Source organism: Phoxinus phoxinus, assembly GCF_949152265.1.
Source record: "Phoxinus phoxinus genome assembly, chromosome: 1".
Lineage (NCBI taxonomy): Eukaryota > Metazoa > Chordata > Actinopteri > Cypriniformes > Leuciscidae > Phoxinus > Phoxinus phoxinus.
In genome coordinates, this window is record NC_136876.1 from 35,046,638 (window position 1) to 35,061,991 (window position 15,354).

At 42.2% G+C, this 15,354-nt stretch overlaps 1 protein-coding gene across 1 annotated transcript; it reads left to right on the forward strand.

The window, feature by feature from the left end:
• Positions 1 to 6,557: 6,557 nt before the first annotated feature.
• lfng (LFNG O-fucosylpeptide 3-beta-N-acetylglucosaminyltransferase) lies at positions 6,558 to 14,571 on the forward strand. Its single transcript, XM_079628707.1, has 8 exons — positions 6,558 to 7,097; positions 11,523 to 11,571; positions 11,838 to 11,940; positions 12,038 to 12,191; positions 12,291 to 12,376; positions 12,468 to 12,633; positions 12,731 to 12,816; positions 12,921 to 14,571. The coding sequence occupies exons 1-8, from the start codon at positions 6,684 to 6,686 to the stop codon at positions 12,985 to 12,987; spliced, it is 1,125 nt and encodes a 374-aa protein (XP_079484833.1). The 5' UTR covers positions 6,558 to 6,683; the 3' UTR covers positions 12,988 to 14,571.
• Positions 14,572 to 15,354: the final 783 nt, after the last annotated feature.

Sequence of the window (15,354 nt, forward strand, 5' to 3'; positions counted from 1 at the left end):
GACCAAAAAAAAGAAAAAAACGGGGACAAGTGAGCTCATCAGCCAGTCCTATCAGTCAGTGCTATTTTTCCCACGTCTCCACTTCTCCCTCAGTGGATGAATTGCGATTAGCATCACACACACAAAAAGAGTCTCAGCGTTTTCCCAGCACACTCGCTCTCTCCTGCTCAGCACTTTGTGAGAGTTCCCCGTGAGATTCTCACACAGCAGCGCTCTCTCTCTCTCTTACGTTTGCCTACAGTATCGCTTCCCAATGGCTTCATTCTTCCCCTTGTCCCGCATTGGCAGATTGTGTCCCCTGTGACTACACAGATACTTCACATCACAAAACCCATCCGAAACTCAACATAGCTGACACAAGAGAAAAAAAAAAAAGACATGGCCCAAAAAGAACACAATAAACAAACAAAATCAAGCAGGACAGCACTTTCGGTCTCGACTGTGTTAATTGGTACGGCCCTGGGAGGGACGCTGTTCTCACTGCTGTTCCAGATCCACCCCCATGTCCTCTCATAAACTAAAGCCCCAGTTAATATACAGTGGATATTCTCTGTCTCACGGGGCTGTAAGGCAGTCACTCATTAGCAGGTTCTCAGGATAACAGGATGGGGTCAAAGGTGAAGTTATGGGAAGAGAGTGGAGGTGGGGGAGGGGTGGAAGTAGGACAGGAGAGGAGAAAGGTGGGGGTGGGGGTCAACAGTTATGCAAATGAGTGGGCCCAGATAACAAGACAGTACAGACACCAATTAGCACAATAGATTATTCTGGCCTGCTAGATGTCATACTGCTTTTATGAACCCAGCAATAAAACAGGACCACTGACAACTAAAAGGTACTGTGTTTTCCTCTGGGGATGTGCACTTTTAGAAACTATAGCCTGATTGGGCAACATGTTGTTCTTGTTACAGCGACAAATAGACATGAAAACAAACAGATCAAGAATTCATTTTGGAGCTTGTTGCAGTTAATGAGAGTCTACAGGGGTTTAGTGTTTGAAGCTGACGCTCACTTACCAGCGCTGAGGCTTTTGACACTTTGGACAATGACTTTCACGCTTGCAGGTATGACTTGTGTGGCCTTCATCATCAGCCTGAAATGACGTTTTATGGTGTTTAACTTACACACGTCCGTGCCACACACCAGTTTAGTGCGACATCTTCACATCTAAACCCTGAGCTGAGCTTTCACACCCAACGCAGAGGCCAATTGTAGACCAATACCTGCTGAATAAAGCAGAGCTAAAATCAGAAACTCAGGAAAAAAAAGTACAAAAGCAGTCACTGGGAGCTGTACCTAAAGAGTGCACCTCAAAGGTACATATTGAGACCAAACGTGTATATTAGTACCAAAATGGTACATATTAGAAGCTTTTTAAAGGGTAGGCCTACTGTCCTAATGGCAGCTTTTGTATTTTTGTATATAATCTAGGTCTGTTATTCTGATTTGCAAAAAATAGACTGATATGACTTTATTCACACTAAATGCTGGAATACACTAGACTTTTGCACCGATTTGCAACGCTAGTTTGGAATATCTGATTTTGGCCAGTCGGAGTTGATAGATTGCACAGAAAGTCAAATAATGTATGATGGGCACAGACTAAGATTTTTTTAGTTTCAGACTATGAATCTATCCCGTCGGAGGATATCCGACATGTTTGATATTTTGAAGAGATTTTAGAACACATATTGTTTTCAGTTTCCTAGCAACAGTTTCTGTGAGTTTCTTGTGTTCAGAAATACTTGAAAGTCTGAAATGGTTTGATCCTCAGTCATTTAGTTTATGACGCTGAGTTTTTTATCTGTAACCATTTACAAATCCAACAAATGTATGATACTTAGTGTTTTAAAATCTGGCTATGTAGTGTATTTCAAGTTTAAAATGTTTATGTGACATTACAAAAAGAATAATTACTGTTTCAGTCTGTCTAAAATCCAATAATTTAATGTGCATGTTAACACACTTAATGAGGCTAACTAAACAACACAAATACACCATGGTTCTCCTGAGCACTATTCATCGAGGTTTACATTTGAATATCAACAGTGGCTTATCTCTCCATTAATTACCATTGAAAGCACCAGGAGATCCACATAATGAGATCTCTTGATATTCTCCCAGAGGAGCCATCTCAGCATTCCCAAATGCCATTTAGCATTCGAATAACCAAAATGGGCTGGAGAAAAGGTAATTCACCTCAACAGCGGTCACCCCACCCAAACCCCACAGCTGCAATATCTCATTGTTGTCAACGAAAACAAAGGAAACTGTTCAACATCTCAGTGCCTGATACCCCAGGCCATTTAAAACTACTTGCTACAATACTGTATAGAATACCAAGTATTTAAGGGGGAAATCAAAACATTTAAGATATAGTTAAAAATGTGGTCACTCTGACAACAGCATCATTGCATAGATCGGTTTGGAGGAGTCATGGGTGGAATGAGATCAATGAACCCAAATACAAAAGGACATGTGTTTACATCATAAAAACTGGCAGCGTTCTCAGAACCCAAAGGTGGGGAAACCCAACTTACAAAAACCCACTCGTATTTGTGGCTGGAATGTGATGGGTGCTTCTAGTGACAGGCCTATTGGCATGCAGCGAGCTATTAGAATGAGAATAGAGGCCTGATGAGAGAGACCTACAGTAGTGCTTTAGAGCTTAATGGGCTTCGGGCAGCACAGAAACATGTCTCAGTTTTCAATGGTTGGTTCATTGTCTCGCTCAGCAAGGTAGTGGCAGGCCACAAAAGGGAAGGGTATAGGTTGAAGAGAACTCTTTCAAAGAGGCTGAGTGATCCAGAGCCTGATTCTCCCACAAACAGCAGCGTCCTTGTCCCAACTTCACTGTTCCAGCACTATACAAAGAGAGCCAAGCGGCTCCTTTCCCATCATTACACCTCCCACTTCTTCCCCAAACTATAATCAGCCACAAAATGTTACTGTCAAAAGGTTGGAGAGATGATTTGCTTCTCCTTCTTGTATGTAAATACCACAAATGGTTCCAATGCCTCTTAAAAAAAGTGTTTAATTGCGGTTCCAAATGGTTATTCCTTATGATTGTAATGAATGGTGATTCGTGTCAGTGAAATATTTAATATCACTTAGAAGTGTTCTGGGAGCACTACATGTGTTATTTAATTTTGCCACATTTCGTACATTGAGCATTTGCAGTTGAGGACAAGCCCGGACTAGTCAGGGGTGCAATCTGACCCCCCACTGCTACAGAAAGGCCATTTAATCCATTGCTAAATTTCCCATAATCCATTTGACATGGTGGAAACAAAGCACAAGTTACAGCAACAGCAGCTGGCACTGTGACACATACCCTGGCGTCCAACATCTGCAATAAATGACAGTCCAACAATCTGCAATTCTCAGAACAACAAAATTAAGTCTCCTCTAAAGGATCGTAGGATCTGGCGAGAATGACGGGTGAATCAAAGGCTTGGATGAGCCCTGGGAAAACAGACAATGTTTATTTGTTATAGTTGCAGAAAAACAGAGGTGCAAACCCAAGTCATCCGAGAGCATTTTCTCATTCAGGAATATTTATTCCAAGGCTGAAATAAATGCGCTGTGAGAGAGAAGGACATGATGTATAAAAAAGGCCGTGGCAGAAGCCAATAGCTCTGTTTATTCTCCCAGCATGGCTGTGCTAGCATTGATAGGATTACAGGTCACACCAGAAGTGAGAGCCAGGGGACTCCGCGGCCCCTCAGAAGCTGCATTATGTTTCCCTGCTCTGGATGCAACCGTAGAGGATATGCTCCACGGGATTTATAGCCCCAAAAAAGACAAATAAATAGAGAATGTTTTTCCCTCATCTGGCTAGAGTACATAGATACTTTTTTCCATCAACTGAAATAGATTTTACCCAGATGGGATGAATATAGTTTCATTGTATCACTGTGTACTTACAAGAATGATATCCAGGGCCATCACTGTCTGGAATCCCATTTCATCCAAGGGCTTTGGAGAAATAAACCTGGAAAAAAAGAAGGAAAGAAACAAGACAGTGAGACACTGAAGCTCCAAGGACAGTCTCACACTTGGCATGAATTGGTGCTTGCATTATTCAATCGAACATTTCACAGATCCCCATTAAATATGTCAAGCGTCCATGACCACCATCTCAAAGAGCCATTTCCCCTTTAGTTGGGGAAAGAGATGACTGTATGTAATATATTGTCAACCCCCCAAAAACAGATAAATGTTCCATTATGTGGATCAGAATGATAAACAGGAGACTGTAGACTGACAGACAACCACTAACCATCCCACTGTACAAGGATACAGTGGGACGCCTTGTAGCCGTCATCCTCACATACAGCTGTTGTGAATTTAACCTCCATCTTCAAAGAATCTGCCCAATGGTTGGAGGGAAAAGAAAAGACAGAGATAAAATAAATAAATATGGAACGGATGAAGGAAGGATGTGCCTTTATCAACATGATGCCATTTTACCACTCCGAACAGACCGCTCTCATTACCCAGAGTATCTATGTTTGTACTTGTGGGTATTAAGATCAAAGGGAGTCAGTTTGCATCAAGGGAACTGTTTAAACTGAATGGCCAGATAAGACAACTCTGTCCTCGAATACAGCTAACATGCTGAAATTGCTTTGTTTACCCTGCGCAAACATTCAAATCCCAAATCAAACAGTTGCGCCAAGCCTTAAGAGTTTGTGTTTGGAAGGTGGGAAAAGGGGATATTCAGACAGGGAGCATCCAGTCTCATTTAGCCTTGCCACACGCATTGAAATGCCATACACCTCTGTTTTGTGCTACACACATTTAAGTGATTATAAATAGCATATTGGTAATCATATCCATTCCTCTGAGATTCTCCATCATTCTGCTCCAGATGCCATGGTGGGATAGTGGGAAGGGGTTGCAGGGTTGCTGCAGGAATGGGGTTGTAGCAGGATCACTGGGCATTCTTGTGGGGAAGCGGGTTGCGCTTGATGGGATATTTCATTTAATTGGAATTCAGCGGTAATGTCTTCAAACGGGGAAGGATCCGGGATGTGGTATGGAGGGCAGATGGGGGAGCCTTTTTTTTTGAGAATGAAAGAGAGGATGGAAGAAAAGAAACTTTTTTCTTCCCTTTTTTGTTATCCACCAGAGGAGGGGGGGAAGGGGGTGAGTGGCATGAATCTGGGAAACAAGCGGAACTTTCGCATTGTGTGGTTTAGTCCTGCTTTTCATTGCACAGATTGTCTGAGGAGTTGGACAAGGAGCCTGTCAAAGTGTTCCTCTATACCAGAGTAAAAAAAGGGTGCTGATCCTAAAAAAAAGAACAGAGGCCGGGGGAGGTTGAACCCTCTGCCTGGTTTCTTATACTTGTTTTAACACATTTTTTTGTTGGCCGCTTCAAAAGATTAACAAAAGATGCTGTCAGTCTGTTAGCAGCACTGGAAATTTTCACGCTTTGTCTTGGACCTGTAGAATTTCTGAATGAGCAACACATTTTTTAAATTCTTAATTATATGTTCCAAATGACCATTTCTTGAGTGTTAATTATCTCGGCTGCTTGTTTTGCAATCAAGCTGTTGAGATGGCAAGGACCTAAAGCATTTAAGTCTGTCACCGGCAGTTGCCGAGCTGTCAGCTGGAAGTCATGGTCAGGGTCGTGCTCCCAGTTCTACAGGCTCTTCATCGCAGAAGAGGCGCCATTTTAAAGCAAGCATAAGGATCATACGGTTGTTTGAAGGCCTCACGAGGTCAGCTGCTGTTGATTGACTGGAGCGCGCCATCATTGTGAGCTTGATTTGAATGTTGACGTTGAGGAATGGCTGGTACTTTGATGTGATTCAACATGCCTGCAGTTGATGCTCCATGTCAGTAGCAATCTTATTCTTCAGAGTTGAATCTAACAAAGAAGTTTTTATTTTTATTTTGCAATAACAAACTGATGTCTGTTTGTGGGACCATTTTGCTTTCTGATAGTCATGTTCTCGTTACTGTAAATGTAAAGAGGTTTGCAAATTTAAAGAGTGCAGTGAACTCTTTACTGTGGGCTGTGACTTTAAATTTACGTTAGCAATAAACTTCACAGAAATCTCAATCATTTACATTTTCATTTACTTCATGCAAAAATAAACAAATTGATATATAGTATTGATAGAAAAAAATAAAATGAATAGATTATTATTTTTTTATTTTTTTGTGGAAAATAAGACCCCGCTTATGTATTATGTATACATTCTAACAGCATCATGTTGCAATGAATAAAAACCTATACATTTACATATTTGTACAATTATTTTCAGCTGCTCCTAATAATGAAACATAAGAAATTAACTGTGATTCTAGCACATACATAGTTTGTTTTAAAAGAGCATGTAGCCTACTACGTCTTGGAAAATGTTTAGGCCTGTTTGCCCTCTTCACCCTCCCCCTCTTTGTCCCGCGTCTGCTGTCCTTTAACGCGTCCTCCCATTGACAGTCTCTCTGCGGTTCCCACAGCACAATAGCCATCGACGCCCCACCTACTGGGCGTGACCAATGCTGTGGGGCAGTTTATAAAAGCCCCTCCGAGTTACAATGAGGAGACTCTCTCAGTGTTACTATGCTGCAGTTGCATGACACGCTTGTTTTTTAGAGTAGGCTATTGGAGCGAATTTTAGATTAATGCTGTGTATAAGAGAGCGTCCTTCTCTTACAGTTTAATAAACATGCTGAAAACGTACGGCAGTAAAGTTGCGCTCTCCCTCGCGGGAGCGACCGTCACCTGTCTCGCGCTACTGTTATTTTTGTCGCAGCATCAGCGGATTCAGATGGATGAGATGCAGAACGAGAGTGAGATCGGGTTGCGCTCACTGCAGAGTCTGGGGGAATCAGAGGTTGACGATGGAGCTCAGCCTGAGCAGAATGGAAAGAAAGGATTCTCTGCCTATTTTTCTAAGCTGACCCGCAGCAGGAGGGATGCGGATAAGCCCACCGAGGCGTCTGGAGCGGCGACAGACGCGCCGCCTGCTGAGGACATCAGCGCGGATGACATCTTCATCGCAGTAAAGACCACTAAGAAGTTTCACCGGCCCAGACTGGATCTACTGCTGGACACCTGGATCTCCAGAAATATGCAGCAGGTATGTCAGTTTACACGGTTACAAAAATGTTTCCATAACTTGTTGCCAGTTTTGGTTAGGTACATATTTCACCAGCCGGAAATAAATGGGATTTTATTTTCGTGATGGCTACGAGTGTTTAATATAAAGTCACGCTTGTATGTATACATTTATTTTACATAAAATATCTTCAACGAGATAAACATATTATATGTAAATATAATTGATTTCAATAGTATCCTACTCATTTGAGATAGATCAGTATTATATACATAATGTAGCACGAATATTTGTTTGCATTTTTTTCCATCAAAATTTTTGCAAGTTTATTTTCCTTTCTGTAGCTTACATTAATGAAATTACTTTACCTGTGAACATTGCTGTTTCATGTTAAACACACAGTAGCCTAGTATAATTGTATTCCACTTCAGAGACCCTTTGGATGATGCCATTTATTAACATACCTAATAATAATAATAATAATAATAATAATAATAGACAGCGATTAAGTAAAAATGTGTGGAAAAATATCTTATCAGCCTATCTATGGTCTTAATACTAACAAAGTGTATCTACAAGCAGGACCCTAAAACTTTTTAAATTGTTGTTCAATATTATAATTTTCATGGCATATTAAAAAAGGGGGAATAAAAAAAACTCATATTCATAGTCTCTCTGTGCTGTCTGTAGCAATTGCTGTGTTGCTCACAGAGTGATGGGTGGCTGTAAGTCCCCCCTTCTCCCCTCCTGCTCCATTGTTTGGGGTGTCCCCGTGAATACGCCAGGGCTAAGGATGCATCACAGCAGCGGCTTCAGAGCTGTCCCCTTCTCAGCACTAACAAAGCGTCTTTCTGAAGGGGGAAAGAAAAGCTTTGCCAGCCCCTTGTCTCCCACTCTCCATGGGAACCGGGGATCTGGAGCAGAGGCTGGGTCAAGCTACCCAAGCGGTGGGAAAAGAGAGTCTTCGTTATAGAGATGCTGGGTGGCACAAAGGGACAGCATCTATAGGCAAGGAAAGGCTTTTCAGCAGCATGCCGAGTGGCTCACAGTATGAAAATACAGCTCTGAGAAACAGGCCTCTTTTGCAGCCAGCACAAAAGCACTCTCGGCACCTCGACAGCAGCAAGCACAGAGCAGTCAAAGTGATTTTACCCACCACCTAGAGTAGTCGCTTATACATTTTTACAAAAGTCAGTTAAATTTGCCTCGGGGCTCTGTCACAATCAGTTTCTCTCACACCTTAGACAAGAGGGGGTTTTATTATTGTCATTTGAATATGACACAGCTATAGCAACACGTTTATATGCTTGCAGAGTCTGAGTACAAAGATCATTATGTCTGTGAAGGTACTCTGAATATAAGAGCACGTGGAAAGTGAAAATTTAAATCAGACAACTTTAGCTTCTGCACTCATTCAGTCAGCTCAGATTTGTTTTTCACTATCCAGCTAAACTGATATGACCACTCCAGGCTTCAGGCGAGATTGGAAAACTAAGAGTTGATGGAAGTTAACCCACAGAAGAGAGAGTTAACAGCAGGGATTAATAGCAGCAGCTGGTGGGGAGCAGTGCAGACATAAAAGACCAGTGCAGACCAGAATACAAGGGGGAGTTCTAGGAGAATGAGTGCCAGGTGGCCTGGTCTCAAAGAACAAAAGATGGCTCGAATGCAGCTATATTAATCCTCACATGTACACATGGAGGGCCGCTCTCAAATTATTTCAACATTCATCAGTGCAACACCTGAGTATGTTAAATCCCAATTATTGTCATCTGAACGGCCAGGGATTATCCCAAGGACTCCGGTGTACTGTTTGGCCACTTGCCACAATGGCTGGCACCAGACAAGTGTTTCAATGGGCCAGGCATTGTCCCAGACCTACAGCATGGGAACTTTGTCACATATGCCAAGTGAGATGTTGCGTGACCGACATTGTGAACATGTTCATAGGGGTTAGAATCTTGTGTAGGAAGGATCTTGCTTACCTACTTCAAATGATGCCCTGACGGGGGATGAACAGCTCACTGTCTTGGGCTGTTTACATGTAAACACTGAGAGTAGATCAAATCTGTGTCTGCTGTTGACACTTATGGCAGCCTGTGGCTCTTCTTGGTGGGAAACTGTCTTGTCTTTGTTTAGAGTTAGTCACGGTCAGCTAGAAGCTCCCCTACCCTTGTCAGTATTTCTCTGAGAGAATGAAACCCTAGAGCTCTGTTGCTTTCTGAGTAATTTTTTTCCCTAATTATTAAAAGCATGCTTTATAATTGTCTTGACTTGATGAGTCAGGACTCTTAAGTAGTGTTATTCTTTTCAGTCAGATCTGCACCATTTTGAATTGTTCACGCTGCAGCTTCTGGCTTCCTCTGTTTCTCTAAATTTCCCCCCTGGAACAATGCAGCTTCCCCAGTGAGAGAAATTCACAACAATGAGAGAACAGCCTGTGCCGTGGCTGTGGTATCCGGTGTCCAGTTACACAGACAGCTACCAAATGCCATTAAGATCAAATGCACACTTGGTTGACGCAGAAGAAGTACCATGTCCAACCTCATTACTTCTATCTGAAATACTTAACTGCATAATTAGTTACTCACTGTTTAAAGCAGTAGTTTCTCTGGCTTAAGCACAAGATGGTGAAAGCTGTGCAGATCTATTGTGGCACGAGTCTGTGCAAGTTTCTGGTCTCTTACTGGCACAGGTAGAGGGAGCAGGGCTGTGTGGTGTTTAATAGAGGGAGTGACATCTATCCACTTCCTTCCTGGGTAGAAGGAGACAGACAGCCAGGCTCCTTGCTCTCCCTGCCCTATGCCAGACCTGTCTTTGGGGGTGTGGGAAGTCCTACCAACCTCTGCCCGCTCATCAGAACTCTAAGCAATCGAACGAAAACCCTCATCTTTCCTTGTGTGCCGAGAATGCTGGGAAAAGTGCATTTAGAAGAAAAGACTTGACATTTTTGAAAGAAACCACAAAAGGGTCATTTTGGCTCACAATATCTTCAATAAAAGGGAAACAGAGAAACAAAGCCTTGTACCACGAGAGGCCCCTCTTTAGTTAACCACTGCAGCTGTATGCAAATCCAGGCAAACATATTTAGGATTTACCCAGTGACAGCTTTACCCACTCCTCATTGTCTCAATGCAAAGGGACCGTAGAAGCAGGGTCGGGGGAGAGTGACCACACACACACATTGTAATGCACTAATCAGCTCTGAGGTTTCTCTCTCTGTCAGTGCCCGGCCTGCCTTGGCAGCTGCCTGTGTGATTAGTCTGTCCTTTCAGCAGAACTCTGTGCAAACAGCGCCAGCCTCTGATCCTTTACCCGGCCCAACCGCCAGCCCTCCCTAAACAAACAGAGGCATTGGGCCTTGGCCCCCGAGTGCTGCGCTAAACATCTGCTTAGAGTTTGTTCTGCAAACCAATCAAACATTATCTGGCCATGTTTGAACATTCAAAAAAATGCGACTGTGGAAAGGAGGAATCAGTCCACGTGTGTGTGCGTGTGTGTGCTGGCATTTGAAAGGCAACAAAAAATGAATCCACTGTTGAGATAAAGATCACAAAAGAGCTGAAGCTCATAAGAGAACTGTTTTGTAGCGTAGGTGTACATGTTCAAGGGCAGTTGGGTGTGTGGAGGTTGATCTGTTCAGACACGTGGCTGTGATAAGGCGGCGGGTGGCAGGTGCTGTCTCACCTGAGGTGGAAAGTAAACAGGTTAACGACAGTGCATGACCAGGGGCATGCCGCCTTTTCATCAGTCTGTCTGAGGCGTGTGGCGTCTTCTTCTCAATGGCTCCTTTGAGCTGAAGCTGCTGCCTTGCACCTGCTCTGTCTTATCTCCCACAATAAGATCCTGATCCCACCCCTTCTATTTTAACGTTAACAAAACCCTGAGGGGTCAGACGTCAGTGAATGCACACTGGGGAGAATGTATATTCATCAATCCGAGTATGTTTGGGAGAATAGGACATGGCGCTCCTTTCTATTCTTCCAAATGACTTGGCCATTCTTTTTTGGGACATTTTTAACATGTCTGAAGTGGATAGAGGGATGAATAATGGAAAGACTTGGGAGGCGGTGAGGGCCAATGGAATGGGGGTGGAGTGTTGGGGGTGGTGGGGGTAATTGGGGTGGTCTACTCCCCGCTTTGTTCTAGGCCTGGGATGCTTTGGGACGCAGAGCAGTTGCCATGGAGAGACTGACAACAAGAACAAGGGGCCTTTATTTTTGGGGGAAGAGTTTGGCTTGTTTAACTTGCTGAGTTTTCCATAGCGTAAAACTCAGACAATGGTTCCTAATCAGTCCGCTTGGCATAAATAGCCCTTGAAGGCACATGATTCCAGTTTGGAACACGCCAATTCCTGTTTCGTCTTTGCTCTGGTGCAGTGATTCATTGATGAACTTGTGTGACTGCATTGAAAAAGCTAACCGGGCTTTGTCTTTGTTTTTGCAGACGTACATCTTCACGGACGGCGAGGATGAGGAACTAAAGAAGAAAATTGGTGAGTGCAGCTTCTTCAAGGAGAAGTCACAAGGCTAGAAATAAGCAGACATTCCCTCTTTGATATGCACATAGTTTGGACTAGTCTTCTAATCCTCTTAAAAATCCTGTGCTTAGCTTACGGGGGCTGGGCTGTTAGGAGGGAAATGGTAATAGGGCGCGTGCAAAGTCACCTGACCTATCAGATAATGGCCATTTCTCAAGTGATTGTCAGTGTTCATGTAAAAATTCACTTATGTCTAAGTATCCATCTTCTTGTCCAAACAGGAAGCCATGCCATCAACACCAACTGCTCTGCTGCCCACAGCCGCCAGGCTTTGTCCTGCAAGATGGCAGTGGAGTACGACAAGTTCATTGAGTCCAGAAAAAAGTAAGCATTGTATGATTATTGTTACATTATGAGTACTTGTTTTTAGCGTCAAAGCAAACCATATTGGATGTTCTAATGCTATCTCTGTCTGGTTTAGGTGGTTCTGTCATGTGGATGATGATAACTATGTGAATGTGAAGACATTGGTGAAGTTGCTGTCCAACTACCCTCACACTCAGGATTTGTACATTGGCAAACCCAGCTTGGACAGGCCAATTGAAGCCACAGAAAGACTTGGGGACAACAAGATGGTAGGTTTCCTAAATATCCTCAATTTGTATATACATTGGTTGTAAAGATGAGGAGGAGTGTTAAGAACAGAAGCTGATGTTTTTGTTTCTCTATTGCAGAGACCCGTCAATTTCTGGTTTGCCACGGGAGGTGCAGGCTTCTGTGTCAGCCGTGGGCTAGCTTTGAAGATGAGCCCTTGGGCAAGGTGCAAAAACTTTTGAACTATCAAAATGCAGCATCTAAGAACACAATGTTTTAAGATATTAATAAACTTTATGTTGACTTTTTTATGACAGTGGTGGCCATTTCATGAACACTGCTGAGAAGATCCGTCTTCCTGATGACTGTACCATTGGATACATCATCGAGTCAGTTCTTGGGGTTCCTTTGACTCGAAGCAGCTTATTCCACTCACACTTGGAGAACCTGCAACAGGTGTCCAAATCAGAAGTACACAAACAGGTAATGCACTTTAATGAAAGCTTGATACAGGAACATCTCGGTTCTGTTAAATACAGTATAGTTGTATTAACGCAGTGTTTCATTCGATTTCATTTAGATTACATTGAGTTATGGAATGTTTGAGAACAAGAGGAATATCATCAACATGAAAGGGGCTTTCTCTGTTGAGGAGGATCCATCCAGGTAAGACAATTTTCTTCACATTCTAGATCATATTTGGATGTTTCTCTTATTTAAGTCTGCATGCATGTACTAATATAACCTCTTTCTTTAAAACTCTCTCTCAGGTTTAAGTCAGTGCACTGTTTGCTGTACCCAGACACTCCGTGGTGCCCTCCTCAGGTTGCCTATTGAGGCGACCGGCTCCTCTGTTGTATCCTCGTCCCTCACTGCCTCGGTATCTGAAAGGCATGAGGGACCAGTGTGTTATTGAGCCGTGTGGCCTCTGCATTTACTCTGCAGTGGCGCACGGCATTCCGTGGTTATACTGGGCTGCTGTGCGGCCCGCCTTTAAACTGTTCCTTCCTGCCTGGTGCCTGATCTTCCTGTCCAACTCAGACATGAGGGAGGGCCCGGCTTTCAGAAGGACGCTTTCAGCAGCAAGCTTTGCAGGCAATCAACTGTGCTTTATGTCGTTATTGTTGCTTGTATCCCATTTGCAATTCTCATAGAATGTAACTTTCTAGTATACCCAAGCCTTTTGCCAGCTTTATGTGCTTAGTTAAGTTCTAATGAGCAAATTAGAGCATACTTTATATTTTATTCTCTCCAAATACCATTCAGGATGTTCTTTCCCTCAGGTTTGATTTAACGATTGAAATCTTTAAAATAGTCGGAGCAGATAAGTAACATGGGTGCTTTATTATTTAGTTCTAAAGGACTCCGGACAAAATTAACGAAATGAAGGTCTTTTATTTGCAAATTTATTTCTTTGATGTCAGTGTTATTATAAATATTATTGCTATTAGTTTTTTTTATGATATTTTGTGCTGGCAATAGGCAAATTTTCCAAATATGCTGTCAGGTTATTTTAATCTGTGGCGTATATGGATTAAGCACTTTTCTCCCTAAATCCTCTGGGCATTTTATGGTGATTGAACTGTTATAACTTAAAGCTGTGTGAAAATGCACCAAGTGGCCCACATTTTTAGATCTTTACATTATTTAATGCCAATGCATTTACACAATCTTGGCAGATAGATATGAGATTTCTGGCATGATTTATTATATATATTTTTTAGCTTTCGCTCAAAGATGTACTGAAGTGGGAGTTGCACAGCTTGGTTTGAATGAACTGTTAGTTGCTCAAGTAAAGTATCGCTTAGCAATCGCTAACTATTTTGAATTGGCACCAAGGCCACTGTCAACACAATGTACATTGTTAAAACAGATGGCAGCTAAAGTTTAAGACGTGTTTATAGCACAGATCTGAGTTCTATGATTCCTCTTGCTCAAAGCGGTCTGGCCTAGAGCCATGGTTTTCCCCATTCCTTCACGGCTGGCAGTTGGACATCACTATGCCGACTATACAAAACATGTTAATGTGTGAGCTTTACATGAGCAACAACAGTGATCCTAACAGAGTTTCGGTTTCTCTGTGGGAATGACCCATATTGGGTGAGTCTGTATATATTATGTAATAGCAGTATTTATGTACTGTGCCATTTTAAAACAATTGTATTTGTACATAATTGTTTAGATATTCTATGCATTTTGGTCTGCTATGAATCAGGCCTAGCTCTGATGAGTCCTTTAAAATGTCTCTCTCTTTTTTAAATGCTCTGAAATTTGCTAATGGCTGTAATTTATAATCCAGTATCTGGATTCTTTGTTCAAATGTTGTCCTCTCAGGGATCACAATCCTGATTTTTTTTGCCATGGGCTGCCTTGGTAATTCCCCAGCTTTTGAATAAAGCAGCATATTCGCTAAGAAACTTTACTGCACTGTTGTTTGTTTTCTTTCTGACACACTACATACATATTGCAGATTTAAAGGCATAATTGACCCAAAAATTAAAACTCCGTCATAATTTACTTACCCCCATGTTGTTCCATACCTGCACAAATGTCTCTATTCTGTAAAAAAACAACAGGAATTTTTTTTATTTATTTTTTATTTTATACAATCCCGTCGAATGGTAACAACAGATTTTCAGTAGTTAAAAACTAAAATTTTTGTTTGTTTCTCACACAAATCTAACATATGATTCATAGGGACCACTTTTTTTTCACCCACAATGAATGGTGACCAGGTGCTGACATAATCTACTTTCAATGTATGGAAGAAAGCAGCGTGGTCCAGTTCCTCAAATGAAAGAAAATCATACTGGCAACGAGTACAAAATGACATAATTTTCACTTTTCTTTGGTGATCTATCACTTTCAACAACATCTAAGACAAACAGTGAAAAGGACAAACTTAGCGCAACACAGACGACTTGCATCAATCACTGGAAGTAAAATCATTGCCAGACCGCAGAAGTTCAGAGGCCAGTGTCTCTTACTCTGTCAAAACTGTTGTGAACTGTTACTGAAGCATGCAAACAAAACAAACTTGGCCTCTCGTGGGTTTCGAGTGCTGGCACTGACCCATTGTGTGTTGCTTGCTGAATTAGTGAAACACATTTGAAAGTTTAGTCTCACTCACACATAATTTATTATTCTACAACAAATGCCATGGGAAAGAACATTTCCTCACTACCGGTTCTTTCAACACACTAT